The sequence below is a fragment of the Leopardus geoffroyi genome, chromosome A3 (assembly GCF_018350155.1).
Source record: "Leopardus geoffroyi isolate Oge1 chromosome A3, O.geoffroyi_Oge1_pat1.0, whole genome shotgun sequence".
In the NCBI taxonomy this organism is placed as follows: domain Eukaryota; kingdom Metazoa; phylum Chordata; class Mammalia; order Carnivora; family Felidae; genus Leopardus; species Leopardus geoffroyi.
In genome coordinates this window covers 131998201-132025044 of record NC_059336.1, presented here as the reverse complement: position 1 = coordinate 132025044, position 26844 = coordinate 131998201, and the positions used below count along the sequence as shown (strand labels likewise).

Below are 26844 nucleotides of genomic sequence, written 5' to 3'. Positions count from 1 at the left end.
ATGCCTGCCGCTGCCGGAGCGCTCCCAGGCCCTAACCCTCTCCCGCGGCCGGAGCTCGGGAAAGCCCGGACGCGAAATCCACGGAGAGGATGGCAAGGGGGAGGAAGAGGTGGAGCTGGAATCTCAGAAGAAGGGAACGGGGCCAGAGAAGAGAGGCCGCGGGTGTGTGTGTTTGGGGGCGGGGGAAACGCAGTTGTGGACATATTGTTGAAACTTCTGAGCGCACGGATGTTCATTTAATCTTGAGTTTCCTCTGCACACCCCGGGCACTTGCCCCGTGTTGATGCTTAGTAAATGGTAACCAGACCCGTGGTGCAATTGTCTACTTACGAGCGTCTTTCTTTCTTTCTTTCTTTCTTTCTTTCTTTCTTTTCTTTCTTTCTTTCTTTCTTTCTTTCTTTTTCTCTTTCTTTCTTTCTTTCCTCTCTCTTTCTTTCTTTTCTTTTTTATTGTTTCCTTTCTTTCATCTGATGAATAAATAAATGATTACCTGTCGTGTCAGACATCGTGGTGGGCACAGGAGATATCCATCGGAGTTTGGCACAGACTCAATCTCGTCTTCCAATGGAGGAACCAGATAAACAGAACATTTGAAACATTTAAAGTGTAAAGCTGGAGTCAGAAAACGTGTTTTCGAATACCGGCTTCTCTCCTTATTCAGTTTACAAGATCCTAAAACGTGCCTCAGTTTCCTCATTTGTTAAATGGGAATAATGACAGTAAGTTTGTTGTGAAATGAATTAACTTACTTAGAACAAGGACAAACACGTATTTGGATAAAAAGGCAAGGCAATGTGGTTCAGCACAGGGTAGAGGGCAGCCCCTGAGCCTCATGGTAGTTAGACCCCCAGGGGTTTCTACCCAGCCTGAGGCGGGGGGGCAAGGCAGGCTTCCAGAGAAAGTTGGCTCCCCGCTAGATTATAAACTCCTCCAGGCAGAGGCATTCTATAATCTTTGTATGACCAGCATCTAGCACAATGTGTGGCAAATAAATAGTAAGAGCTCAGTAAATGTTTGCTAAATGAACGGCTTGAAATAAAGAATAACATAAGGGCTAAGTGTCTAAAAGATTGGATTTTGTTGCAGAATGGAGAATTTCCCAGAGTGGTTAAAACATGCCTTTATACCCACCAGAGTCCCTGAGAAGGCAAGTGCTGGAGACCAGAAATGAATGTTTTTCATAAAAAGACATAAGCCAGCATTTGGTATATGTTCGGCGTTCTGCTAAATGTTCTGCATGCATTTTCGCATGTAAAGCTTATATCAAAACTGAAAGGTGTTTTCCTGCTCAATGTATAGATTAGGAAAATAAAGACTAGCGAGATTGCAAACGTCACCCAGGGTCCCAGGGAAGGCAGCGGTTCGAGGCAGGATTTGACTCCATAGCTGATTAGTTCATTTGGGATGCCGATCCTTGAGAAGATAATTGGAGACCGCCTAGATTGTGTCCAGCTAGAGATGCTGTTGGGTGAGTAAAGGTGGAGTGTGGGTCAGGATGGGGGTGGCAGGGACTCCAGGCTGAAGACAGCACGAGAACGGTTGTGGAGAGCCAGGCAATGACACTTGGCTTCAGCGCGAGACTTAATCATTCACACGTTGTTGGAGCAAGAGCCTGGCATGGAGGAGGTGCTGAAGGGGAGTCCAGTCTGCCAGGGACCTTACTTTGTGCTGCAGCTGTCCCCAGCCTGGGGAGACACATCACTAGAACACAGAAGTACCATCGGAATGTGCATCGCACGCTATGGGAGCACAGAGGAGGAAGAAAAAAAGAACCGGAATTTCATGTAAATTACAGGTGTTTTTTTTACACATCTCCCTGTGAGGTAGATATTTCTAGACTACGTTGCAGATTAGATACAGAGGCTCAGAGAGGGGGCCCTGTGGGGACTCACAGGACTTCAGTCACCATATCCTTCCCTTTATCAACCATGCCCCACAATGGTGCCCAGACACACATGGCTGTTGAGCCCTTCCAACGTGGCTAGTATGTCTGAGGAACTGAATTTTAATTTAATGTTTAATTTAATTACACTATTAATTTAAATAGCCACATATCTGGTGGCTACCATATTGGATAGCGCAGGTGAAGAAATGAAAATACGCACATATCATCTAGTCCACTGCTATTCTAAGTGTGGTCTGTGGACCGCAACATCAGCATCACATGGGAGCTTGTTAGGAATGCAAAGTTTTTGGCCCTACCCCAGACCTACAGAATCAGAAACTCTGAGGATTTGGGCATACTCTGCAAGGCACTGGTCTAGCCCAAACCCTTATTTTTCAGATGAAGAAACTGATCCCCAGCCCCTTTTCAAGTGCATGATACCCCTGTTAAATTGAAGCCAATTTAATCTTTCTAATGCAGCCTTTTGGGAATGAGGATCAAATCCAAAGGTTACCGTTGTAATCCAATTATTTGCCAGATGTTACAACTTTCTGCATATACCTGTCACGCCAGCATAGGCATTTTTAGATCTTAAACAGAGTCAAATTGGAGGGAAGGAGAATGGATGAGAGGTTGTCACCGTCACTGAAAGGGCGGCTGGTGATGGCCCCAAAGGTGCCAGCAATAGTAAAATGGAGGAAAGGATAGATTCGAGAGGTAGAAGGGACAGAGAGCTTGGGGGTTGATCGGGTTTAAGGGAAGGCTTGGGCTGAAGGAGGTGATCTGGGTACTTGAAGTCCGGGAATAGACAAGATTTGTTCAGGGAGCAGGAAGGTGGGGCAGAGCCAGAGTGTGGAACCAGAGAACAGCCAGGGGTGAAAGTGCTGGAAAATACTATCACAACTGTTTTTGTTTGTTTGTTTGTTTTTTAATGTTTATTTTTTTGAGAGAGAGAGAGAAAGAAAGAGAGAGAAAGAAAGAAAGAGTGTGCGGCGGAGGGGCAGGGAGAGAGAGGGGGACAGAGGATTTGAAGCAGAGTCTGCCCTGACAGCACAGAGCCTGACGCGGGGCTTGAAATCATGACTGGGGAGATCCTGACCTGAGCCGAAGTCAGAAGCTTAACCAACTGAGTCACCCAGGTGCCCCACTATCACAACTGTTGCTTTTGTTTTTAAATTAAACAACAACACTAATTAAGAGAGTAGCCAGGGAGATGGAAGATGAATCTGGGCTATGAGTGTCTTAGAGATTAAAAGAAGGGATGGGGTTTTTTTCCCTCCCTTCCCCTCTCCTTCCTTCCTCCCTCCCTCCCTCCCTTCCCTCCCTCCTTCCTTCCTTCCTTCCTCCCTTCCTTCTTTCCTTCCTTCCTCCCTCCCCTCCTCCCTCCCTCCCCTCCTTCCTCCCTCCCCTCCTTCCTTCCTTCCTCCCTCCCTCCCTCCCTCCCTTCCCTCCTTTCTTCCTTCTTTCTTTCTTCCCTTCCTTCCTTTCCTTTCTCTCTTTTTTTTTTTTTAAGGTGGAAGAGACCCAAGTTTCTCAATGTTGATAACAAGGAAGGGATGTTGATAGGAGGAAGGGAAGTGCTGAAAACCCAACGGAGGAGACAAGTCTGAGGGCGCTCCTGGGGGTGCAATACAGAAGGAAGGAGGGAAGCAGAGGCCAGAGGAGGGACCCCACTCTCGCAGGGACAGGAGGACAGTGTCAGGACAGAGGCAGGCGAGCCTGGAAGGTATTTTTGGCAGAAAGTGGAGGGAGTCCATGGTCTGCGAAGCCTAGGTCACCTGCTGGGGCTAAGGGAAGAGGGCAGAATTGCAGATTTTAGAGACAGTGCAGGTGCTCAGCCATAGGCTATAGACGGATGGGGCGGGTGAGGCGCCCTGGAGGACAGTGACTTGGGAAACACGGTGAGGCTGTGGATGACACTGTAGACCTCTGCTCTGGTCCACGGCTGGCTTGTAGTTTCTCTGCGTGCATCCCCTCCTATGACAGGTGGAGGAAGAAGGGGCCTGTGTACAAGATGGCAGAGGAGAAATGATGCCAGCAAGGACTTTTCCCCGTTAGTTTTCTGTGTGTCATGTTCTGAGTCAGAGCAGGAAGCGGTCCTGGCGATCACGTAGCAAAACCCTCTCCTTTCACAGGAGAGCGAACAGAACCGAGGGGTTGAGTGACTTGCCTAAGATCAAAAAGGTGCAGAACTGCAACTCCAATGCTGGCCTTTTCCTCTCCAGATCAGCACCCTCTTCGGAAGGTGAGATGAGGGGAGGCTGGGTGGCTCAGTCGGTTAATCGTGTGGCTTTGGCTCAGGTCATGATCACGGTTGGTGAGTTCGAGCCCCCCATTGGGTTCACCGCTGTCAGCATAGACTGTTTCAGATCCCCTGTCCCCGTCTCTCTCTGCCCCTCTCCTGCAAGCGTACGCGCTCTCTCTTGAAAATAAATAAACATTAAAAAAAAAAAAAAAAGGAGGTGAGACGATGTGCCAGAAGACACACGTGGCAGGAAAGGAGCACCGATGAGATGGACAGATGGACAGACGCCGGAAGAGGAGAAGGTGGCCTGGAGGAAGGGGCAGGCAACCCCAGGCCCATGTGGGTCCCACAACAACCTTGACTAGCCCTCACTGGCAGGTGACTTCACTTCTAGGACCGTCAGTCTGTGCGTTCGTAAACTAGGGGCGAGCGTCCCTGCAATTCGGTTGCATGAGAGGTAAGGGACAGCAAGCCTCGACACACGACCTTCAGCACCTGCACGAACTTCCCTTTTCCGCAGGGTCTCTTCCAATCCAGCCTCCAAGCTCCCTCTCCAGCGATTGCAAATGGCTCTACGATGGCATCCCACGGAACCAAGAGAGGTGCAGTGAACTCTTGGAGGTTTTTGCTCAGAACTGGACGAGCTTTCCCCGAGAGCTCCCAAGAAGACACGAGCCCATGAGAGTCTTGGCCCAGCCTCATGGATTCGGTCCCTCCGCTTAGCAACCGCATTTGTCTCCCGCCTCGGAAAGGAAACAAAAAAGCAAGCGCAGTCAAATCCACCCACAAGGGCAAATCCCCATGAAGGCTTGTCAAAAAGTTGCTGTGGGAGAGATGATCCATGGGCTCGCGCCTCAGTGGGCTCCAATGAGGAGCAACAAAGGCCAGGAGCTTCGGTTTCTCCCCCCTCCCGACTCCCACTGCCCCGCTGCTGCCCTCCTCCTCATTGTTCCAGGGCCTTTATCACTGCTTCGTAATTCATTTCCCCGTCTTCCGTCCCCCCACCTACAAGGGATGCCACACTATCACTGTCAAATTAACAATCGCCTTTTTTTGGCGGGGGTGGGCGGGGTTGACCTCACATTGCTGGAGAAATCTTTCTAAGGCACAGATCTGATCTCATCCCTCCTCTGCTTGAATCTGCCGGTGGGCTTGCTTGTGCGTCACCCGAGGTTAGTATTTTTCCCCTGCACGCTGGTCACTTGCCTGCCTGGCTGTCTCCCCCACTGCCCTTGGGGAGGGCAGGTCCCACGCCCTGTCCCCACATTGGGCCCTTTGGGGGGCACTGCTGTCTCTGGCCACAGCCACAGCCACAGAGATCTTTATTCCTTCCCTCAAAAGCTTTCTTCCCTCCCTGCTGAGCCCTCTCACACCTTGTTTTCTTTGCGAGAACATTTCCCTTTGATGCTCTCCCAGACAGCCTTCCCCGAACCCCCAGATGAGGCTAGCACCCCAGTCTCCTCCCCCTGTGTCGTCTGATGAGCCCTGAAACCTGGACTGATGCCTTCATAATATTTCACTATCAATAGGTACATTACATTATCAACAACCAAATAGCACTTGGGAGAAATAACACCTTTACTATGCTCGTCTTGAAATGTGAAGTCTAAAGCAAAGCATAGCACCCCAAAATATAATACCATGTTGCCATGAGACTTCCAAGCATACTTTTGACAATGGATTGGTTTTGATTCAGAATTATCAGGTTATTGATAAGTTTAGCAAATTCTACTTTTCTTCCTGCCTGATTTTTGTATGCGTACTAATTTTCTTAGTATTTCTTAAATATTGTAGATTTTTTTTTTAATTTTTTTTTTCAACGTTTATTTATTTTTGGGACAGAGAGAGACAGAGCATGAACGGGGGAGGGGCAGAGAGAGAGGGAGACACAGAATCGGAAACAGGCTCCAGGCTCTGAGCCATCAGCCCAGAGCCCGACGCGGGGCTCGAACTCACGGACCGCAAGATCGTGACCTGGCTGAAGTCGGACGCTTAACCGACTGCACCACCCAGGCGCCCCTAAATATTGTAGATTTAAAATTAGTTTTTTAAAAAGTTATCTATCTATCTATCTATCTATCTATGTATCTATCTATCTATCTATTTTTGAGAGAAAGAGAACACGAGTGAGTGAGGGGCAGAGAGAGAGGGAGAGATAGAGGGAGAGAGAGTGTGGAGCCCAGAGTGGGGCTCAAACCCATGAATGGCGAGATCATGACCTGGGTCAAAGTCGGATGCTTAACCAGTCCACCCAGCCACCCAGGTGCCCCAAATTAGTTTTATTTTGGAGAAAGAATGCTATATCGTCAGGATTGGGAATTCTCATAAATTTGATTAATAAGGAATACACTTCAAGAAAACCTGTTCTTAGGCTGTCATATTTTTGATAATTCATCTTGCACAAATCTGTGGCGTTCCAATTTGTTAAAGGTCTTATCACCACAAAGTTTCACTGGTAATAATTCGGATGCATTATTTGAATTTTTCTTTTGCATTTTCTGCATGTAGGGATATGTATCATAAATGTCCATTTGAATTAATTGTGTGGAAAAAAGAAATACAATTATCTAACTTGGAATCTTGTTAGGTATTTACATATCATTTATATAATACAAAAGGTAGACCATACCTGCCCTAAAAAAAGAGAAAGTTGCTAAATGTCAGAGACTAATCACATTGGTTTCAGACTTATGATACCAAAATTGAAAAATAGTTTAAGTTTTTGAGATATTTTGGTCAAGGCAAATTAAATTAAAAATATTCATTTTAGGGGCCTCTGGGTGGCTCAGTCGGTTAAGCATCCAACTTCAGCTCAGGTCATAATCTCGTGGTTCGCAAGTTCGAGCCCTGCATTGGGCTCTGTGCTGACAGCTCAGAGTCTGGAGTCTGCTTGGGATTCTGTGTCTCCCTCTCTCTCTCTGCCCCTCCCCAGCTCATGTTCTGTCTGTCTCTCTCTCAAAAATAAATAAAAACATTAAAAAATTTTCAAAACATATTCTTTTTGGGGGCACCTGGGTGGCTCAGTCAGTTAAGTATTCAACTCTTGATTTTGGCTCAGGTCATGTTCTCATGGTTTGTGAGATCAAGCCCTGAGTAGGGCTCTGCACTGACAGAGTGGAGCCTCCTTGGGATTCTCTCTCTCTCTCTCTCTCTCTCTCTCTCTCTCTCTGCCCTTCCTCCCCCTCAAAATAAATAAACTTAAAAAATTAGTTTAAAAAATTTTTTTAATTTAAAATATTTTTTAGGGGCGCCTGGGTGGCTCGGTCGGTTACGCGTCCGACTTCGGCTCAGGTCATGATCTCACGGACTGTGAGTTCGAGCCCCGCGTCGGGCTCTGGGCCGATGGCTCGGAGCCTGGAGCCTGCTTCCGATTCTGTGTCTCCCTCTCTCTCTGCCCCTGCCCCATTCATGCTCTGTCTTTCTCTGTCTCAAAAATAAATAAACGTTAAAAAAAAATAAAAATAATAAAAATAAAAAAAAATAAAAATTTTTTTAATTTTATTTTTTTAATGTTTATTTTTATTTTTGAGAGAGAGGGAGAGACAGAGCCATGAGCGGGGCTGGGGGTGGGGGGTGGGCAAGTAGAGAGAGGAGACACAGAATCTGAAGCAGTTCCAGGCTCTGAGCTGTCAACATAGAGTCCGATGTGGGGCTCAAACCCACAAACTGTGAGATCATGACCTAAACCCAAGTCAGACCCTTAACCGACTGAGCATCCCCCAAGACATTAGTTTTTTGAAGCGATACATTTATAGGGCCCCAAAGTGAAAAGGTACAAAAGAGTAAATAGTGAAAAAAATCTTTCTCCCACTCTGTCCTTTAGCAGCAAAGGCCTTTCTTGGGAGGCTACCATTATACCAGCTTTTTATGCATTCGTGCAGGGATGTTTTATGCACACATATTTTATCTATGTTTTTTCCCCTGACCCTTGTTTGCACACTAACAATCATACCATTGATTTTTTCAACCTAGAAAAATATCTTGCAGATTGTTCAATGCAATAAAAGTTTTTCTCACTCTTTTTTGTGTATGTACCATAAATCCCCCATGCTGTTCCCCAAGGCTGGGCATTTAGGCTACTTCTAATATTTTCCTACCAGGAACAACACTCGGTATGGGCTAATCTTGTGCATACTTCCTTTCACACAGGTGTGAGTATATCCAAAAGATAAGTGGCTAGGAGTGAACCACTAGGCTCTCAGAGATGCATCGGTGATTGTTTTAAGTGTTTATTTTTGAAAGAGAGAGAGGGAGGGAGAGGACCAGAGTGCAAACAGGAGAGGGGCAGAGAGAGAGGGAGACACAGAATCTGAAGCAGGCTCCAGGCTCTGAGCTGTCAGCACAGAGCCCGATGCGGGGTTCGAACTCATGAACTGCAAGATCATGACCTGAGCCGAAGCTGGATGCTCAACCGACTGCGCCACGCCACCCAGGCGCCCTGGTGATTTTGTTACCTATTGTCAAATGGTCTTTCAAAGAAGTTGAATCAATTTACACTCCCTCTAGCAAGAGCTAAGGGCGTGCAAAGTAAGATAAAGCAGATAAAATTTTCACTTGGCCCTTAAGAAATAGCACTGTTCACTTTGTATTCATACATTTCTCAACAAAGGCATCCTTGTTCTTCTGAATAGAAAGAAGTTATACATCAAGAAGCTACCAACCACCAGAACAGTAATTTTTCTTTGCTGATGCTAAATCATTGGGGCTAAAAGTCTGACATGTCAGTTCCACGAGTTAACCATAGGATTTGGGGATACATGACAACAATCCAGGTGTTTTATACATATTTGTAATGTGCATGGTGTACTTTATACCATTACATTCTTAGAGGAATAAACTCCCAAGAGGTATTCTATTTTTTTTTTTAAATGTTTAAGGTTTAAGGTTTAAATTCTTGGGGGGTGGGGAATGAGTGGGGGAGGGGCAGGGAGAGAAGGAGAGAGAGAATCCGAAGCCGGCTCTGTGCTCTCGGTGCAAAGCTCCGCGTGGGGCTTGAACCCACAAACTGCGACATCATGACTTAAGCCGAAGTTGGATGCTCAACCTCCTGAGGCACCCAGACGCCCAGAGGTGTTTTTTGAAGAAAAAGAGAAGGAAGAAGTGTGATGGGTCCCAATATCTACAAGTGATACTATTTGTATCATTTACATGGTCTTCAGCTCTATGTAATTGTGTTCTGGAAATGCCATTAGCGATGACGATGGTGGCTTATTAAACCTTGCTGCACAATTGGCAGAGTGATTTATTTCTATACATAGTGATATTTCTATACAGAGTGATTTCTTTCTATACATACATTGGAGCAGGGCATCGCAAACTTTTATTTAATTTCATATTTCCTGATTATGAAGGTCCAGCGTGAAACTCTTAGTCTGTGTCTGTGTTGCAACCGGGTTTTAAAAGAAAGTCTCATCCAAGTTGAGTTATTGCATTCTATTCCACCTGAATTCTACGTAAGCGCCATCTAGTTTGCTTACTAGCGTCTTATTGTTAGATGTTTTCTACTTAAATGTTCACCTTCCATGCACTACCCGCGTGAAATGTATCAGTTGCACCAACTTTGTTTTGCTCCTCTGACTCTTTCCTTTGATATCAACCTGCTAGCGGTCGCCTTACAAGCTGGTCTGTCATTTGCTGAAGTGTAGCGTCTGGACTCTCCACCAGGTGGAGCAGTTTCACCTCAGGGAGTCCATCGAAAAGGGCTTCTGAATTTTGGGTGCTCGATATCCCCGCTAAAATGGAGGTGAGTGGGGCACCTGGGTGGCTCAGTCAGTTAAGCTTCCGACCTCGGCTCGGCTCATGATCTCACAGTCTGTGAGTTCGAGCCCCGCGTCGGGCTCTGTGCCGACAGCTCGGAGCCTGGAGCCCGCTTCCGATTCTGTGTCTCCCTCTCTCTCTCTCTCTCTCTCTGCCCCGCCCCCACTACAGCTCTGTCTCTGTATCTCTCAAAAATAAATAAACATTAAAGAAATAAATAAATGGAAGTGGAGAAGAGAGTGGGTGCAGTTGGATCCGAGTTTAAGGTTCCAAAGGAAGCCCTGGCCACATCTAGGGTTCCGATGTACGACTGATCAAGGAAGAGTTTGGCATCTCTGGTTTGAACCATTAATGGTTGAATTGCGTTTCTTATTCCTGCTTCTTTCCATATTCATAAGTTGAAGTCTTAACCCCCAAGCCTCCCTATTTGGAGAAAGGGTCTTTACAGAGGTAATCATGAGGTCTCTACAGTGGGTCCTAATTCAATGACTGGTGTCCTTAGGAGAAAGGAAATTTGGACAGACACATGGAGGGAAGACAGCTATCCACAAACCAGAGATGGTGGGACGGGGACAGATACCCCTTCACAGTCTTCAGCAGAAGCCACCCAGACTGACCCCTCAACTGTGGGCCACTAGCCTCCGGAACTGTGACATGATACATTTCCGTGGTTGAAGCCACCCAAACGGTTGTGGCGCGTTTCTTATGGCGCCACAAACGAACCAATGCACCTAGCCACACACATTTTGGGGGAATTTAAGCAAGTTGAAAGCAGTTACTATGCCAGAGGAACATTTTCTTAACACAGACCAGGTTACAGAAATATTTATTGTCAGAGACTAAACTTTAAGTAATTTAGAAGCGCTCTTTATGTAGAAACACGTGGCAGGCTGATAACAAATGACTCCAAGCGGCTTGACAGGATTCCACTCTGCGGCATTTCCCTTGGGCGGTTGGGCTAAATGTGATCGCAAGCGGCTGCTACTTGTATGTACCAAAGCAGGAAAGGAAGGGGACTGTGTATACATCTGTACGTGTGGCCAGATGAGCAAATATACGTAGATATGAAAACGTGTGAGAGAGTACACGCGCATCGGTGGGGGGGGGGATGTTGTGGGAAAACGGGTGTAAGCTGGAAAGCACGAGGCGGGCAAAGAGTTGCCTGTGCTAGAAACGGGAGGAATATGGGCACGGGGAGAATGCATGTCCCGAGGGGAGAACTGTCTGTATGACAAGGCGGGTGGGTGGGCCTGTGTGTGTGAAAGGGAGAGAAGTATTTGGTGGTCTGTAGGAAGGAGCACAGGTATGAGAGACACGAATGTATGTGAAAAAGAGCCATAGGTATGTCTGAAGCACATGTGCTGTGTGCATTTCAGAGAGCAGTGTGGGTAAGGGGTACACGTGTTAGCACATGCATAGACTTGCGCACTTGCGTGTGGGATGATGCGTATGTGCGAAGGATAGAAGAATGTGTGTGTGTGTGTGTGTGTGTGTGTGTGTGTGTAGGTGTGCGAGAAGTGGACGCGTATGATTCTTCAGGATAATGCTGGTCAGGGAAACAAATGTGCCCAGAAGCCATGTCTAATTGCTTTCCCGACCCCATGGCCTCTGCGAGAACCTTGCTTACTGAATGGGCTTGGGGATTAACAGCCCCTTTGTGAGTTTCAGCCCCGCCACCACAGATTTTTAGTTTGCTCTCATTCTTCTCAACCCCATGGTAAACGAGGTTGATTCTCCTCATTTGAGAAAATATCTTGAAATTACTTTCTGTTCATGTTCGATAAAGACACATAAAGTAAGCGGGCCAGGTTCGGTTCAGGCAACAAGTCTAATCGTTCGTATTTGTGTGCTAGTGTTCAAATCAATAAACTAGGAACGGAGAGATGATTCATTAAGCAGCAAAACAACACTCAACTTTTTCGTCGGATCTCATGTCTTGTCTAATTCTTAGTTGGGAGGAGCCTATGCATTTCTAAAATTTGTTGTAGATTTTAAGGATAGGATTAAATGGTTTCTCCAAAGTCGTCGTATTCATTCAGCTAAGGTATGGGACATGTTTCTAAGAATTTTTCCCAGGTAGTGATCTCATATTTGCTTTGATTCTTCTGGTGAGCCAAATTATGTTTTTGTCTTTATTAAAATTTTTTTTTAGCATTTGTTTATTTTTGAGAGACAGAGATAGAGCACGAGCGGGGGAGGGGCAGAGAGAGAGAGAGAGAGAGAGAGAGAGAGAGAGAGAGACACACACAGAATCCGAAGCAGGTTCCAGGTTCTGAGCTGTCAGCACAGCCCGATGTGAGGCTCGAACTCACAAACTGTGAGATCATGACCTGAGCCGAAGTCGGATACTTAACTGACTGAGCCACCCAGGCACCCCTATTTTTGTCTTTATTAAAAGTGACTTCCTTTTTAATGTTGGATTTCAAAGAAAGGAATGATGTTATTATAACAAGAGATAGGCAAACTAACTATGGCCCATGGGCCAAATGCACTCAGCTGCGTGTTTTTGTTTTGGTCCTAGAAAAAAAAAAATTTAATGTTTATTTAGTTTTGAGAGAGAGAGAGAGAGAGACAGAGAGAGAGAGAGAGACAGAGTGCAAGCTGGGGAGGGGCAGAGAGAGAGGGAGACACAGAATTTGAAGAAGGCTCCAGGCTCTGAGTTGTCAGCACTGAGCCCGACGCGGGGCTCCAACTCACGAACTGCGAGATCATGACCTGAGCTGAAGTTGGACGCTTAACCGACTGAGCCACCCAGGTGCCCCTGGTCCTAAAAAATTTTTAATGGCCCGTGAGATAATTTTTCTTTTACATTTTTAAAAGGTTATATTTTAAAGTACTTATATAAAAGACAGCACAGATTTTGCCTTTTGGCTGGCAAAGCATAAAATATTTACTTCTGGTCCTTTAAGAACAAAGTGTGCTAACCTCGGTTCTGTAGGATTTTATTTGCTTGATAAACTGTAAGCTGTCAAAATGGAAGGGGAAAAGAAAGTAAGGGCATTTCTTACAGTGGTTACTGGTTTAGCAATTGCAGTACCTAAACCACAGAGCAAACATATTGGTTACTGTTAATTCAACACAGTTATTCTGTACATGTTTTTACTGGGTTGAAAATGGGCTATACTCTAGAAACACAAATACAATTCCAAGAATGTTCACTACAGTCTTGTTTTTTAGTCTTTATTTTATTTATTTATTTATTTATTTAATTTATTTTTTTAACGTTTATTTATTTTTGGGACAGAGAGAGACAGAGCATGAACGGTGGAGGGGCAGAGAGAGAGGGAGACACAGAATCGGAAACAGGCTCCAGGCGCTGAGCCATCAGCCCAGAGCCCGACGCGGGGCTCGAACTCACGGACCGTGACATCGTGACCTGAGCTGAAGTCGGACGCTCAACCGACTGAGCCACCCGGGCGCCCCTATTTTATTTATTTTTTAATGTTTATTTTCGAGAGACAGAGACAGAGCATGAATGGGGCAGGGACAGAGAGAGAGGGAGACACAGAATCCGAGGCAGGCTCCAGGCTCCAGGCTGTCAGCACAGAGCCCGACGTGGGGCTCGAACCCACAAACCGTGAGATCGTGACCCGAGCCGAGGCTGGACGCTTAACCGACTGAGCCACCCAGGCGCCCCATTACAGTCTTATTTATAACCATGTCATAATCAGCGCTGATATCTATCAACAGAAGAACGTGTTTATAAGGTGTGCCATAGCCATACAATGGAATACCATTTAGCAGTTAAGATGAATCAAGTAGGGCTCCGTGAATGACCAGATGGCTCTCACAACCATAACATCGAGCAAAACAGCATGAAATCAACCCACCAGATTACAGAACAAAACATAGGGTGTGATAATACCCAGAAAGTTTGTAGAACTGGTAAACGTGTTACATATAGTTCACGAACGCGTGCCTACGTAGCAATAGTATAGAAACACAGATGGCACGTTGTAGAAGAGTACTGGGAGAGGGGGCCGGGGAGGAAAGAATCGGGATCACGGAGGGCTGCCCAGGGGCTTGAACTGTATCGTGATATTATTTAGTTTGTACACGAACATCCGAAGCAAGTATGGCAAGATGTTAGGATTGGCTGGTTCTTGGGCACACAGGGAGGGCTCATGACGTCGCCTCTCCAGCGTGTGTTTGAGATGCTTCACCATAAGGAAAATGACGGTGCTGCCATTCAGGTTACAGATCTGCCACGACTGATTCAGTCAACGTCTTCACTGAGGCCCTGCTTGTGTGCTGGCATTTGCCGGGAGCTGTCCCCTCATTCTGTCATTTCCTCGCTTAACTGCCCAGCTGGGTGGCTGTGAGTCTCCAGTCCAGGAGGACAGTGACTCCTAGGCCCAAGGCCTCGCTGGCGAGGCGTGGAGGTGAGGGGCAGGGAGGGTCCAGGACAGGTCCTCCGACTCCGGTGCAGCACCTCACAGGTTCCTGAAATCACAGGGGCAACGACATCTGCTGAAAAGAGGAAAGAAACCTCCAGCCCTGTGCTCATCCCTCAGGCTACCTCTGCACCAGCCGCCAGCGACATCTACAAAGTCTTATTTGAGGTTCCTTCTTTTTCATTCCCTCCTTTATTCACTCATTCTTCTGACCGGGCGTGGGGAGGGGGCCAGGGCAAAGGTGCCTGGGTGCCACCTACAGGAGCCTGTATTTCCAGAATCCTCCTCTTCCTCTGCGGGCCTCAGGCGGAGCCCCTCGTGGGCCTCTCGCTGACTCGGGCTTCTGGGGACCAGGGTCCACCAGTCAGGCTGTTAGGGCGGGTGGGCAGCGCTGCGGGAGACGGGCGCAGTCGGGTGGGGAGGGGGGAGCATGGTACCTGCTGGGAGACCCGGCCGACAGGACCCTCTGCAGGGCTCAGTCCCGGCGCCGACGTGGGGTGGGGGTGGGGGTGGGGGGGGGAGGGTCCCGGGAGGTCTAGACTCCTCTCTCCCTGCCTCCCACACTTGCCTTGTCTCCTCCGGGCGCCTGGGTCCCAAGCGACAAAATGACCTCTGTTCTCGGCGGGTTCTTCCCACTTGTGTCCAGACCCCCCCACCCGCCCCGCGATGTCCGCTGTGGCCCGAGGGGCTCCAGGTCTGGGTCACGCGGGAATGCGGGGAGGGGGCCCGCGGGGAGGACCGAGAAGAAAGCGACCTTTCCAGGGCGCGGGGCCGGCCGGGTGCCGGGCGCTTCAGGTGGGGACCTGGTTCTTTCCTCGAGGTGGACGCCGGCGCCGGGCAGGGCCGTTGGCTGACCCTCCCACCGGCCTCGCTGGGCGCGGGGATCCGGGCGCGGGGGTGGGGAACGCGGGGGCCGGGGTGCCGCGGGGGCCCGAACTCCCGGCGCGGGGGCTGGCTCCTGCCGCGTGGCCCACACCCCTCGCCGGACGCCGCCCACACCGCGCGCGACCCTTCCCCAGCCCGGGTCCCGGGGCGGCAGTGCCCACCGCGCGTCCCTGCCGCGCGGTCGGCCCGAAGACCCGGAGAAGTGGACTCCGGCGGGGGGGCGGGGGGCGGCGGCCGGGGTCAGGGGTCGCGTCCCGGGCGCGGGCCGCGCTCCGCCGCTCCGGGCTTTGCCGAGCGCCCCCCGCCCGGCCCCGAGCCCGGCAGCTGTGGGTGGGACCCCGGCGGGGAGGGTGGGCCGGCCCTCCGACGGCGGCGGTCGCACCGGAGCGGGGCTGCGTCGGCGGGAGGACAAAGGCCGAGGTGAGAGCCGTCCCGCCGGCCGGGCGCCGGGCTCCGGAGCGGGGCCGCGGGGGCGGGGAGCGCAGGGCGCGGGCGGACGCGGGCGCTTTCCCGGCCTGCGCCCGCGTGGGGGGGGGGGCGCGGGAGGGTCGCGGTGCGCCCTCGAGGGCACGTGGGCCCTGGGCGCCCTCGCCTGGTGTGCGCGCGCGCGCGTGCGCCCGTGTGAGATCGTGGAAGTTGGAGAGCGCGCTCCGCGGGGCACAGCTCGGCCAGATGACAATGACGGCGGCGATCCCTCCTTTCGGGGCGTGCGGGCGTGGGTGTCGGCGTGTGTGTGTTTAGAAAGCTGGAGCCCCAGGTGGCAGCCACGTGTCCCCAGCACTTGGGACACGGGAGAAAATGGGGCTTCTTCCCAGACCGGCCTGGGACGCTTGGAGAGGCCGGTTGCGGGGAGGCGGGGGCCTAGTCGCTGGAGCCCAGGTTTTTGCGTCTTGGGAACAAAGGCTGGTTTCCTGAAGTCCGGGAAAGTGTGTGTGTGTGTGTGTGTGTGTGTGTGTGTGTGTGTGTGGCCGCTGGGGCGCCAGGCCGGTGTGGAGGCCAGGGCGACCCGCCATTCACTGGGAAGGATGCTGGGCCATTTTGCTGTCAACCCTTTTTTGATCCCTGGTCGTGAGGACCAGCAGGAAGGAGGGACTAGTGAATTTGTAAACTGAAACTTTTCTTGACTAGACTCTCGCTATAGAGGTAAGTGTTGCTATGGGCTTGAGGGGTGTTCTTAGGATATCTTTGAAACGGTAAATGTGTAAATTTCACTTGAAAACGTTGATTCCCAGGGAGAGCGTTTTAATCTCTGTGCTTAACACGAGGTGTTAGGAGGAGATCTGGAGAGGTTCTGAGCTTCGTCTTACTTAAATGTTGTGTTAAAGTCGCCCGGTTTGCAGCACTTTGTAGGCAAATGTTATTGGAAGTTTTAAAGGCCAATCAGAGCCCCACCTTTAACTACTTTTCTTAGAATGTCTTAAATCTCCGGGCAGATTTGACGAATTCCTTGTAACCAACCCATTGCTTCCAGAGCACGGGTTTTTGACTGGCTTCAAACAGTTTGTTTTTAGGAAATGAAAACCAGATTTAAAATGCGAAACAGTGAAGTGAAACCCAGGTGAGGAAATATTTCTGCCAGTCTTTGCACGCTGAAATCTGGTGCATTTGAAATTTGCAGTGTGGTCTGTGACAGTGTTGATTGCCCACAGGAGTGGATGAGGGGTGCTGCTGTTCATTCTAGAACAAGCATTCTTTATGGCTTAAGAAGGAAGCTCAGGTGGAAGCTGAATTTGCATCCTGGACTTTCTCATTATTGCAGATGGTTTAAATGGTTTGTTTGTGGTTTAAGTGTTTTTAATTAGTGAAAATAGGCAGTTGGGCCAATACCTTTAATCTTACTGGGTGGGTAATTTGAAGCTATGCTTTAAATATGCGTATTTTTGTCTTGGAATTGAAAAAAATTGTTTTCAATGTTTATTTATTTTTGAGGGAGAGAGAAAGAGAGAGAGAGAGGGAGAGAGAGAGAGAGCGAGAGAAAGAGAGGAGGGGCAGAGAGAGAGGGAGACACAGAATCCGAAGCAGCCTCCAGGCTCTGAGCTGTCAGCACGGGGCGAACCCATGGACTGTAAGATCATGACCTGAGCCGAAGTCGGACGCTTAACCGACTGAGTCACCCAGGCACCCCTGTCTTGGAATTGTTAACAGGAGAGTTTATAATCTCTTAGAGCCTGTCTAAAGGTTTCTGTGCTTAACGTGAAGGTGACCACTCTGTCTTTCATTTAGTGAGCAACTTATTAACGCCCTATAGTGTTGTAGGTATTTATTCTGGAGCTACTATTATGCTTGACATTAGAAATCCCCTTTTTAAGAACATTGTGTCCATTTTGTGGATTCAACATTTGAAGTATTTAGCAATTTCAGAGTGTTCCGAGGCCATCTCAAAGTAGGGCTAGTAAAAGTTTAAGCAATCAGAATGAGAAGACAGACTGTAGCTTAAAGAGAGAGGGCAGGGCCCCTGCTCCCCTGCCCCGCTGTGCCACCCCCCTGCACCGTGCCCAGGCAGTTATCAGAATCTAGAGGGACCAGGACGTGCAACAAAGGCTGTGGCACGGACCGTTCATGCACCAAGTGGGGAAAGGGAGCCTGCTTTTAATAATCACGCTTTCCCAGCCCCCCCCGTGATTCCTGGGTTCTGGTCCATTCTGGGAAAGGAAGCCTCTAGGGCTTTTGTGGGGGCAACTGGCCATGACAACTGGCTAAGAGCAGCTCATGGAACTCTGGCCTGGCCATTTCAGAGGGCTCATGAACCTCTAATCTCTTCAAAAAGATTCCAGGCAGTTAATCTTCTCAGCTCATCCACTGCTTAATGGGCCCTCTTGGCTTTTTGGGTCCGTTTCTGGATATACAGATAGATTGCTGTACTTTCAAGCTAATTAAAGAAAAATACAAGAGGGGGAAGGCTATTATAGAAGTAATGTATATTTGTGATATATAGTTTAAGAATATACAGAAAAGTTAAAAAAGCAGAAATCTGTGATTCAGATATAATTACTGTTAACATTTTGGTGTATTTTTTCTGGTATTAAAACTAAATTTTATATGCTTCTAAACATTGCTCAACATTACGTGTTATATGGTATATGTGTTATGTTACTTTGCATCTTTTTTCATTTAAAAGTTCTGGGTATTGGGGCCCCTGGGTGGCTCAGTCGGTTAAGCATCCGACTTCGGCTCAGGTCATGATCTCACGGTTTGTGGGTTCGAGCCCCACGTCGGGCTCTGTGCTGACAGCTCGGAGCCTGGAGCCTACTTCAAATTCTGTGACTCCCTCTCTCTCTGCCCCTCCCCTGCTCGTTCTCTCTTCCTCTCTCTCTCTCTCTCTCTCTCTCAAAAATAAATAAACATAAAAAAAATAAAAGTTGATATTGCCTGTCATTTCTTTCATATTGTCATTTTGAATAATTTTATATTGTATAAAAAATACTAATTTATTTGTCTAACAGATTCTTGGTTTTTCCCTGTTATTTCCACTTGATGTCTTTTCATTTTGATAGAACAAATGATGATGGCCATACACATTTCTAAAATGCGACTGCTCTTAGGCAGAAAAAAAGTGTAATTTCTGGGATATCCTTTCCCTTTCTGGAAAAGGATGCAGTCTTGCTCAGTTCAGTTAATCTCTTAGTTCACTCTTAATTGTCTCTGCCATTCATCAGTATCTGTAACACAATACTATGCATTTTATTTACTCCACCGAACGATGGGCTTCTTGAAGACAGAAATGTGCATCTTGATTTTCTGTGAATCACTCTAGTGCTCAGCCAAGGCTTGGCATGTCAAAATATCTTGGGAGGAGGGAAGTACGTCTCAGGGGCCACGTGAGAGACCTCAGGCCTCTCAGAGATGTGCCGTGACAAGTCTTGATCCAACTGGTATCCGTCACCTAGTTTATGATGGAAAACTTTGAACATGTACGGAAGCGGGGAGCCAGTACAACGTTCTCTGTGATCATCATCCGGCTTCGACAATTGTCAACATTTGGTCAGTTGTGATTGTTTTCACTCCCCCCACTCCCCCCACTGCAAGCCTCCTGGATGTCTTCGAGGTCTAAGACATAATGGCCCATCATACTCCTGTGTTTTTGACGAGGAGTTTACCTAATTTTCCAATGAGAAGAGCATGTCCTCGGGGGCTCAGCAGAAGGCGGGGGGGGGGGTGGTTTCCAGGAGGCTGTGTGACACAAAGGCCGGTGACTCGAGAGTTAGAGAAACTGTCTGACTTGCTCGTTTTTGACCTTGAGAGGGTCGGTTCTCCCTGGGCTCCTGCTCTAGTCTGTCACCCGAGCAGCCTGACCTGGGTAATGTGGAAGATCTTGTCCTTGAACTTTAACTTTGTTCACCATAAGATCTGTCTTTTAGTCTAAGGGGGTAGTTCTCAAATTGTTAGTCCCAGGATCAGCAGTTTCGCTGTCGCCAGGGAACTTGTACAACGTGCAGACTCTCAGGCCCCTGCCTAGATGGACTCAGAAACCCTGGGTGGGGGGGGGGGGTGGTGGCCAGCAACCTGGTTTAATAAACCCTCTGGGTGATTTTGATGAACCGTGAATCTGTGAAGGTCAGCTGAGAGTCTATAAGCTCTTTTAAAAAGACAGAGATAAAAACCTGCTGGAGATTGTGCATTTACCTATCATCTGGCTCTGTAAGTCAATCCGATGTCAGACTTCTTCCCTTTGTGCGGGCTGCTGTTAACTGTGGAGTGACTGCAGAATCTTTTGCTGATCAGGAAATCTGGTTGGTAGTTACATGTGCCTTTCCCCCCTTCCCCCCCCCCCACCCCCAGAGAGAGTGCACACACAAGCAGGGGAGGGGCAGAGGGAGAGGGGGAGAAGGAATCTTTTTTTTTTTAATGTTTATTCTTGAGAGAGAGAGAGAGAGAGAATGAGAATGAGTTGGGGAGGGGCAGAGAGAGAGAGGGGGACACAGAATCAGAAGCAGGCTCCAAGCTCTGATCTGTCAGCACAGAGCCCGATGTGGGGCTTGAACTCAAGGACTGTGAAATCATGACCTGAGCTGAAGTCCGATACTCAACAGACTGAGCCTCCCCCCTCCCCCCCAGGCGTCCCAGGTGGTTACGTGTTCTTGACTCAAAAAGATTTGGGAGACAAATTATTATAAAGTGTTTCTGAACTGGGGTGTGTGTAGGCAATTTGCATTAAACACATGGTTGAGGGGTGCCTGGCTGGCTCAGACTGTAGACCATATGACGCTTGATATCACGGTTGTGAGTTCAAGCCCCCTGTTGGGCGTGGAGCCTACTTAAAAAAAAATGCTGAAAACCACTTAGTGTGAGGCACCACATTGATAATTACACACATACTTGTGTGTAATTATCTCCCCATGGTTCTTGATAAGTGCTGTGCAGAATCAGGTCTCCTTTGCTCACTGTTGTGCCCCAGTGCCCAGCACAATGGATGGCCCATAGTAGGTGCTCAGTAAAGATTTGATGAACGAATGAGCTTTTGTTCTTCAGGGAACTTACAGAACTCTGGTTAGAGAGCCAAGCCCAATACTGATAGAAACAATTCAGGAACAATTAAGGGTTCCACTTTGAGGTCTTGACTCCAAACGTAGGAGAGTTTGAGCCAAAGGGTCAGTTTCGTATTTGTCAAATAAAAGCGTCTCTTACATGCTTAGCTACGTCTTCAGACTCTGGGGAGAAGTATGAAGGGCCATACGAGAGAATAAGACAAAAGGAACTCACGCATATGAGAGCATCCCCTTGATTCATGACTACCTTTCTTTCGATTGCTCTCAGACACCAGAGTTAGCTGAATAATAATTATGAGTATCGACCATGTAAAAGTATTATACGCAAATTGGGTAAATGTTCAAATCTGTACAAATCTCCATTTGTAAAAATTTAAAAGAGGCTTAGAGAGTTGTTTCCACAATTGAAAACTCCACAGACATGATGGTCTGGAAAGGTAAGGCATGTTTTAGCCACGTGATCCCATCATTTATTTAATATGTACGTATTTATTGAGTATGTCCTATGAGCCCATTGCTAGCGTGAGTGCTGGAGGCACAGCAGTGAGCAAAACAGACAGTCCTGCTCTCACGGGGCTGACATTCTAGCAGTAAGATTGCCAGCGAGCCCAGTGCTGTGGCTGTCATTATCATTCTTCGTATCCATAGAAAATATGGTCATGATTCTTGGGGCGCCCGGGCGGCTCACTGGGTTAAGCATCCGACTCTTGATCTCGGCTCAGGTCGCGATCTCACGCTTCCCGAGATGAAGCTCCACATCGGGCCCGACGCTGGGCGTGCAGAGCCTGCTTGGGATTCTCACTCTGTCTCTCTCTCTGATCCTCCTCTGCTCACACATACACGTGCACACTGTGCTCTCTCTCTCTCTCTCTCTCTCTGTCTTAAAATAAATAAATGAACCTAAAAAAGAAAGGAAGATATGGCAATGATTTTATTATCTAAGACCGCAGTCTGGCCACACGTAAACTGTAACGTGTTGCAGTCAGTGGAGAGCAGGTGGACAGGTGCAGGTGTTCTGACAACTCCCCGGAGCTGGGGGGTACCTCTCCGGCCATATGTGACACCTGCACCCATGGGGCTGCCAGCGTCAACCTGTTACCAGGGTGTGATGTGTTTGTAATTTTTTTTTTTTCAACGTTTATTTATTTTTGGGACAGAGAGAGACAGAGCATGAACGGGGGAGGGGCAGAGAGAGAGGGAGACACAGAATCGGAAACAGGCTCCAGGCTCTGAGCCATCAGCCCAGAGCCCGACGCGGGGCTCGAACTCACGGACCACGAGATCGTGACCTGGCTGAAGTCGGACGCTTAACCGACTGCGCCACCCAGGCGCCCCTGTAATTTTTTTTTAAAAAGTTCTGTGTACAACTTTTAAAAAAAAAATCTTATTTTCACTTTGGAGAGAGTGAGAGAGAGCATGCACGAATGCACAAGTGGGGGAGGGGCAGAGAGAGCGAGGGCAAGAGCGAGAGAGAGAGAGAGAGGGAGACAGAGGATCCCCAAGCAGGCTCCATGCTGACAGCAGAGAGTCTGATGTGGGGCTCGAACTCGCCAACTGTGAGATCACGACCTGAGCTGCAGTCGGACGCTTAAGGGACTGAGCCACCTAGGTGCCCCCGATGTATTTATAATTTTTAAAGTAAGGAATACATAATAACAAAGATCTGGTGTTGCCTCCTTGCGTGTACCCTACTGTATTCGCTCAGGCTGCCACAGTAAAATACCGTAGACCGAGTGGCTTAAACAACAATACAAATTTATTTCTCAGGTCTGGAGGCTGAGCTTCCAAGATCAGGGTTCTGACCGGTCTGGTTTGGAGAGGTGAGAGTTCTCCTTCCGGCCGGCCAGAAGGCTACCTCCTTTTCTTGTTGTTTCAGGAGTAGAGTTTAGTGATTCATCACTTGCATGTAACACCCCGTGCTCATCGTAAGAAGGCCGCCTTTTTGCTGTGTCCTCACATGGCCGTTCTGCTGTGGGCACATGGGAGGGTGAGGGGGGCCCTCTGATGTCTCTTCTAATCAAGATACTAATCCAATAGGATCAGATGCCCCCCCCCTCCCCACGCCCCCTTATGACCCCACTTAACCTAAATTACCTCCTTTTGGTTCTCTGGAGGTTAGGGCTTCAGCGTGTACATTTTGGTGGTGAAGGTGGGGGCACCTGACCCTTCAGTCCGTAACACCCCCTCGAGATTACCCCTGAGGTGAGCATGCTCAGTTTTGGATCTGCAGTTGGGAGATGGGTTCATAAGACCCCGGTACTGGTTTGGGGGACCCCGAGGAGGAAGGGTGCTCTTCAGGGTGGGTGAGGCTGGGGCACACATAGGTGACCACCGATTCTGGCACCTCTAGAGAGATTTATTTTTTATTTTTTTATTTAAAAAAATTTTTTTTTTTCAACGTTTATTTATTTTTGGGACAGAGAGAGACAGAGCATGAACGGGGGAGGGGCAGAGAGAGAGGGAGACACAGAATCGGAAACAGGCTCCAGGCTCCTAGCCATCAGCCCAGAGCCCGACGCGGGGCTCGAACTCACGAACCGCGAGATCGTGACCTGAGCCGAAGTCGGACGCTTAACCGACTGCGCCACCCAGGCGCCCCTCTAGAGAGATTTAAAAACGAAACCCCATTGAGTTACTTGAAGACCTTAAAAACTTTCTTCTGAGGGGCGCCCGGGTGGCTCAGCGGGTTGAGCGCCCAACTCTTAATTTCAGCTCAGGTCGTGATCTCACGGTTCATGGGTTCGAGCCCTGCATCGGGCTCTGCGCTGACAGTGTGGAGCCTGCTTAGGATCCTCTCCCTCTCTGTCTGCCCCTCCCCGCTGGCGCTGTCCCTGGCTCTCTCTAAATAAATAAATAAATAAAAACTTAATTTTTTTTTTTTTCCTTTTGAGTGTGGTTGATACGTAATGTTACATTGGCTTCAGGTGAACAACCTGGTGATCCAGCGTCTCTGTATGTCATGCTGGGTTCACCACAAGTGTCACTGCCCTCTGTCACCTTGCAGTATGATTACAATGCCACTGACTGTTGAAAGCACTTCAATAACAGAATAGAGTCCTGCGAAGTTGGTTGTGGGCCCCGCTGAGTTTGGCTGCATTACTAAGTGGCAGGCATTGCAGAGTTTTCATTTTAAGTCGTAGGAATTGGCTCCTCTGTGACAGCAGTGCAACTTGGAACCTGGTTAGTTACTTAGCTGGACACATGGCAGTGATCGGTAGTCCCTGCAGAATTCTAGGCTGTCAGATGGGGCGGTTCCTCTCCGTGGTTACCAGTGGGGCGAAGTCAGCGGAAAACAACACTTCCGTGACCGCCGGGGCCCAGGCTCCAGGTCGGGCCGTGTAGCTGTTAGGTCGTTCAGCCCTCACAACCGCTCTGTGCGGAGTAGGCTCTAACATTCCCACCTCGTATGCAGGAAAGCCAAAGTCCAGGGAGGTTTAGTGACTTGTACAAGGTCGTGTAGCAGGAAGATGCCGTATCAGGGTTTGAACACACGTCCGTCTGACTGTAAAGCTGTGCAACAGACAAGCCAAATCTTGGCCTCAGGACAAACAATCTGTGTGTCCATTTTGTTAACTTTCCAAGTTTTCATCTCCGTTTCAAGTTAATTTCTACGTGGACTTCTCATTTGTCTGCCATTTGATTCCCCCTTCTTTTGGCCCCTGGGCTGGTTAGAGTAGCACTTTTTTTTAAAAGTCTATTTATGTGGAGAGAGAGAGAGAGAGAGAGAGAGAGAGACCCCCAGGCAGGCTCTGCACTGTCAGCATGGAGCCCAATGCAGGGCTTGATCTTAACAATTCGTGAGATGATGGTCTGAGCGCAAGTCAAGAGTTGGTCGCTTAACCGACTGAGCCACCCAGGAGCCCCTGGAGTAGCACTTGTATCTCAAGATAAACGTTCTGCCCCTTTCCTATCGTCTCCCCTGTTTCTTCCTGAGAACCTGCATTTTCTCACGGGCAGTTATGGAGGATTATTCCAGAAACTTCCTTGGTCCTTTTTTACTAAGATATATTTGTTGATTTTGCCTGCAGAATTAGACCTTGTGACTTTTGTAGCTCCAGGAGAGGACCTCTGCTGGACTGTATCCAGGAGGCTGGCTTGATTTTACCTTCACCTTCAAATCACAAACCTTCTCTTGTTTAATCTTGACTGTTTACAGCATCCCTTGGAAGTTAGCAGAGAGGAAAGGTTCTTGGTTGAGCAGAAAGCCAGAAGTCCTGTAGGCTCACATCTCTGAAGGTTAAATTGTCTTCTCAAAATGTTAGTTTGACAGCAAATTCGACCTGTTTGCTTGATCTGTAAACCCATATTGAATGCTTACTCTATGCCAAGTAATTATATTAGGTGTGGTGTGGGACACACAATGTGTAAGCCACGGGCCCTGCCCCCTGAGGAGTTTGCAAACTATAGAGATATGAAATGTTGTTGCTCTCCTTACTGATGGCTACACACATGATAGAAAATTCTAAAAAAGTAGAATTTGGGCTGATGTGTTTGGCGATTTAGGGAAAACGAATCTGATTGGGAAAAAGTGAGAAGAAATGAACAGTGGTTGACTTCGTCCTAAGTGTAAATACTTTAGACATGCCACCTCACTTAATCCTTCTGGGTGAGGAAGAGTGTTGTTCCCATTGTAAAGAGGCTTGGAAAAGCCAATGGTCCCACTCAGGGTTCCACGGGCAGCAAATGGCGGAGAACCCGTTTTTGTCTGGCTCCAGAGCGGGGGTGGGGGCTGGACAGAGCCAGACTGCGAAGACGACTTACGGGGGCAGTCGGCCTGCACGTACCCCCCAACCAAGACCCTTTTCCCTGACTTCCTGTCACACAGACCCATGAGACTTTTGGGGTTGTGGGTTATTTTCTGGATCCTGGAGTGTGGTCCATGGGCCAGCTGCGTCAGCATCACTTGGGAAATTGTTAGAAATGTAAGTTTTTAGGGAACTCCCCACCCCCCAGATTTTCTGAGTCAGAATTCCGGACGCTGGGGCCCGGGAACCTGTTTTGAGAAGCCCTCCAAGTGAGTCTTACGCATGCCAATGGTCGAGAAGCTCTGCTGTAGAGGCTGCTTTTGAACCGCCCTGGCAAGAGGTCAGTGGAAGAGATCTTTGCTCCAGAAATCTGGAGTCCATTCCGGACACAGCTGCTGGCTTCTGGCTTCCTTCGTCGGCCTTGCTTTTCGATCACGATCCTTCTTCTATGTGAATGAGGGTGACCTGGGTGGTGAAGGTAATGGGAGTGTAGTTAAGAGCTGGTCATCTGGAGTCATGCAGACCCAGGGTCAAACTGGAGCCCAGCTGTACTTGGGGGAGCCAGTTGATCTTCCCTAGGTCTGTTTCCTCCTCTGTAAAACGGGGCGGGTAATAAGTGGCTCACAGGCTGGTTGGAAGAGCTCAGCATGCCGGGTGTCAGTCAGATGCTTAGAACACGGCCTCTTACGTAGAAAGTGCTCGTTATCGTTGTTATCACCCGCAGCCTGTCTTAGGCGTCTGGCGTTAGAGGTGCTTTTTGGGGGGGGGGTGCTCATTTTTCAGCATCCACACCTCTCGCTCATTTCTGTGGTGATTGCGCTGGGTCGTCCTATGACTTCTTGGGAAGAGGGTCCCCCTGCGTGACACTGAGTGGTCTGCATGGGAATCGGGCCGGTAACGTCATCATCGGCTCACCTCGCCTCTTTTTCTTTAGCGATGTTGCTTGTACGTTGCGTTCTTTGAACATCGCGACTGGGAAGCAGGTGGGTGGCTTTGTACAACTGGCTGCTGTTGTGTATTAAGCCCCCGCTTTGTGCCAGCATTTCGCACGATCCGCGGGCCTCGCCACAGCCTGGGAGTGTAGGGACGAGGAAGCGCGTTTCGCACATGGGTAGACTGAGGCCCAGAGATTTAGCCGCCAGGCAGAACCACGTGGAATTGCTATTCTCGCGGGTCAAAAATGGTATGATATATTGGCAGCTTTGTATGGTTCGACCTAATCACAGAATTATTTTTCACAAACATAGAAAAAAAAAAAAAAAACGGTCCCGAGGAAATAATCATATTTCTTGTGACCCAAATATCACCCAAAAGGACACTTTAAAAATCGGGGATACGTGCGCTTTGCGGAGCACTTCACCATACGGTTCGTTCAGATTTCACAACCGCCTTAGGAGGGAGGTGCCATTGGCATCATTCTCCTTCTACAGAGGGGGAAAGTGAGGCA

General features: G+C 48.7%; 2 protein-coding genes across 4 annotated transcripts in view; one reads left to right on the top strand and one right to left on the bottom strand.

Annotated features, from left to right (window-relative positions):
- Positions 1-13916: 13916 nt before the first annotated feature.
- On the bottom strand, positions 13917-26364 carry LOC123581437 (basic proline-rich protein-like). Its single transcript, XM_045447495.1, has 3 exons — positions 26313-26364; positions 14850-15490; positions 13917-14330 (listed from the first exon to the last, which is right to left on the bottom strand). Exons 1-3 carry the CDS (start codon positions 26362-26364, stop codon positions 14184-14186), a joined length of 840 nt encoding a protein of 279 aa, XP_045303451.1. The 3' UTR covers positions 13917-14183.
- GREB1 (growth regulating estrogen receptor binding 1) overlaps positions 15475-26844 on the top strand; it is a 147118-nt gene continuing 135748 nt past the window's right edge. For 2 of the 3 annotated variants that reach the window (XM_045447699.1, XM_045447701.1), the window contains exon 1: positions 15804-16309. The gene's annotated coding sequence lies outside the window, so the exon portion shown is untranslated. Of the gene's footprint in view, positions 15587-15803; positions 16310-26844 lie in introns of those variants that run through there. The other variant, XM_045447702.1, reaches the window with a different exon arrangement.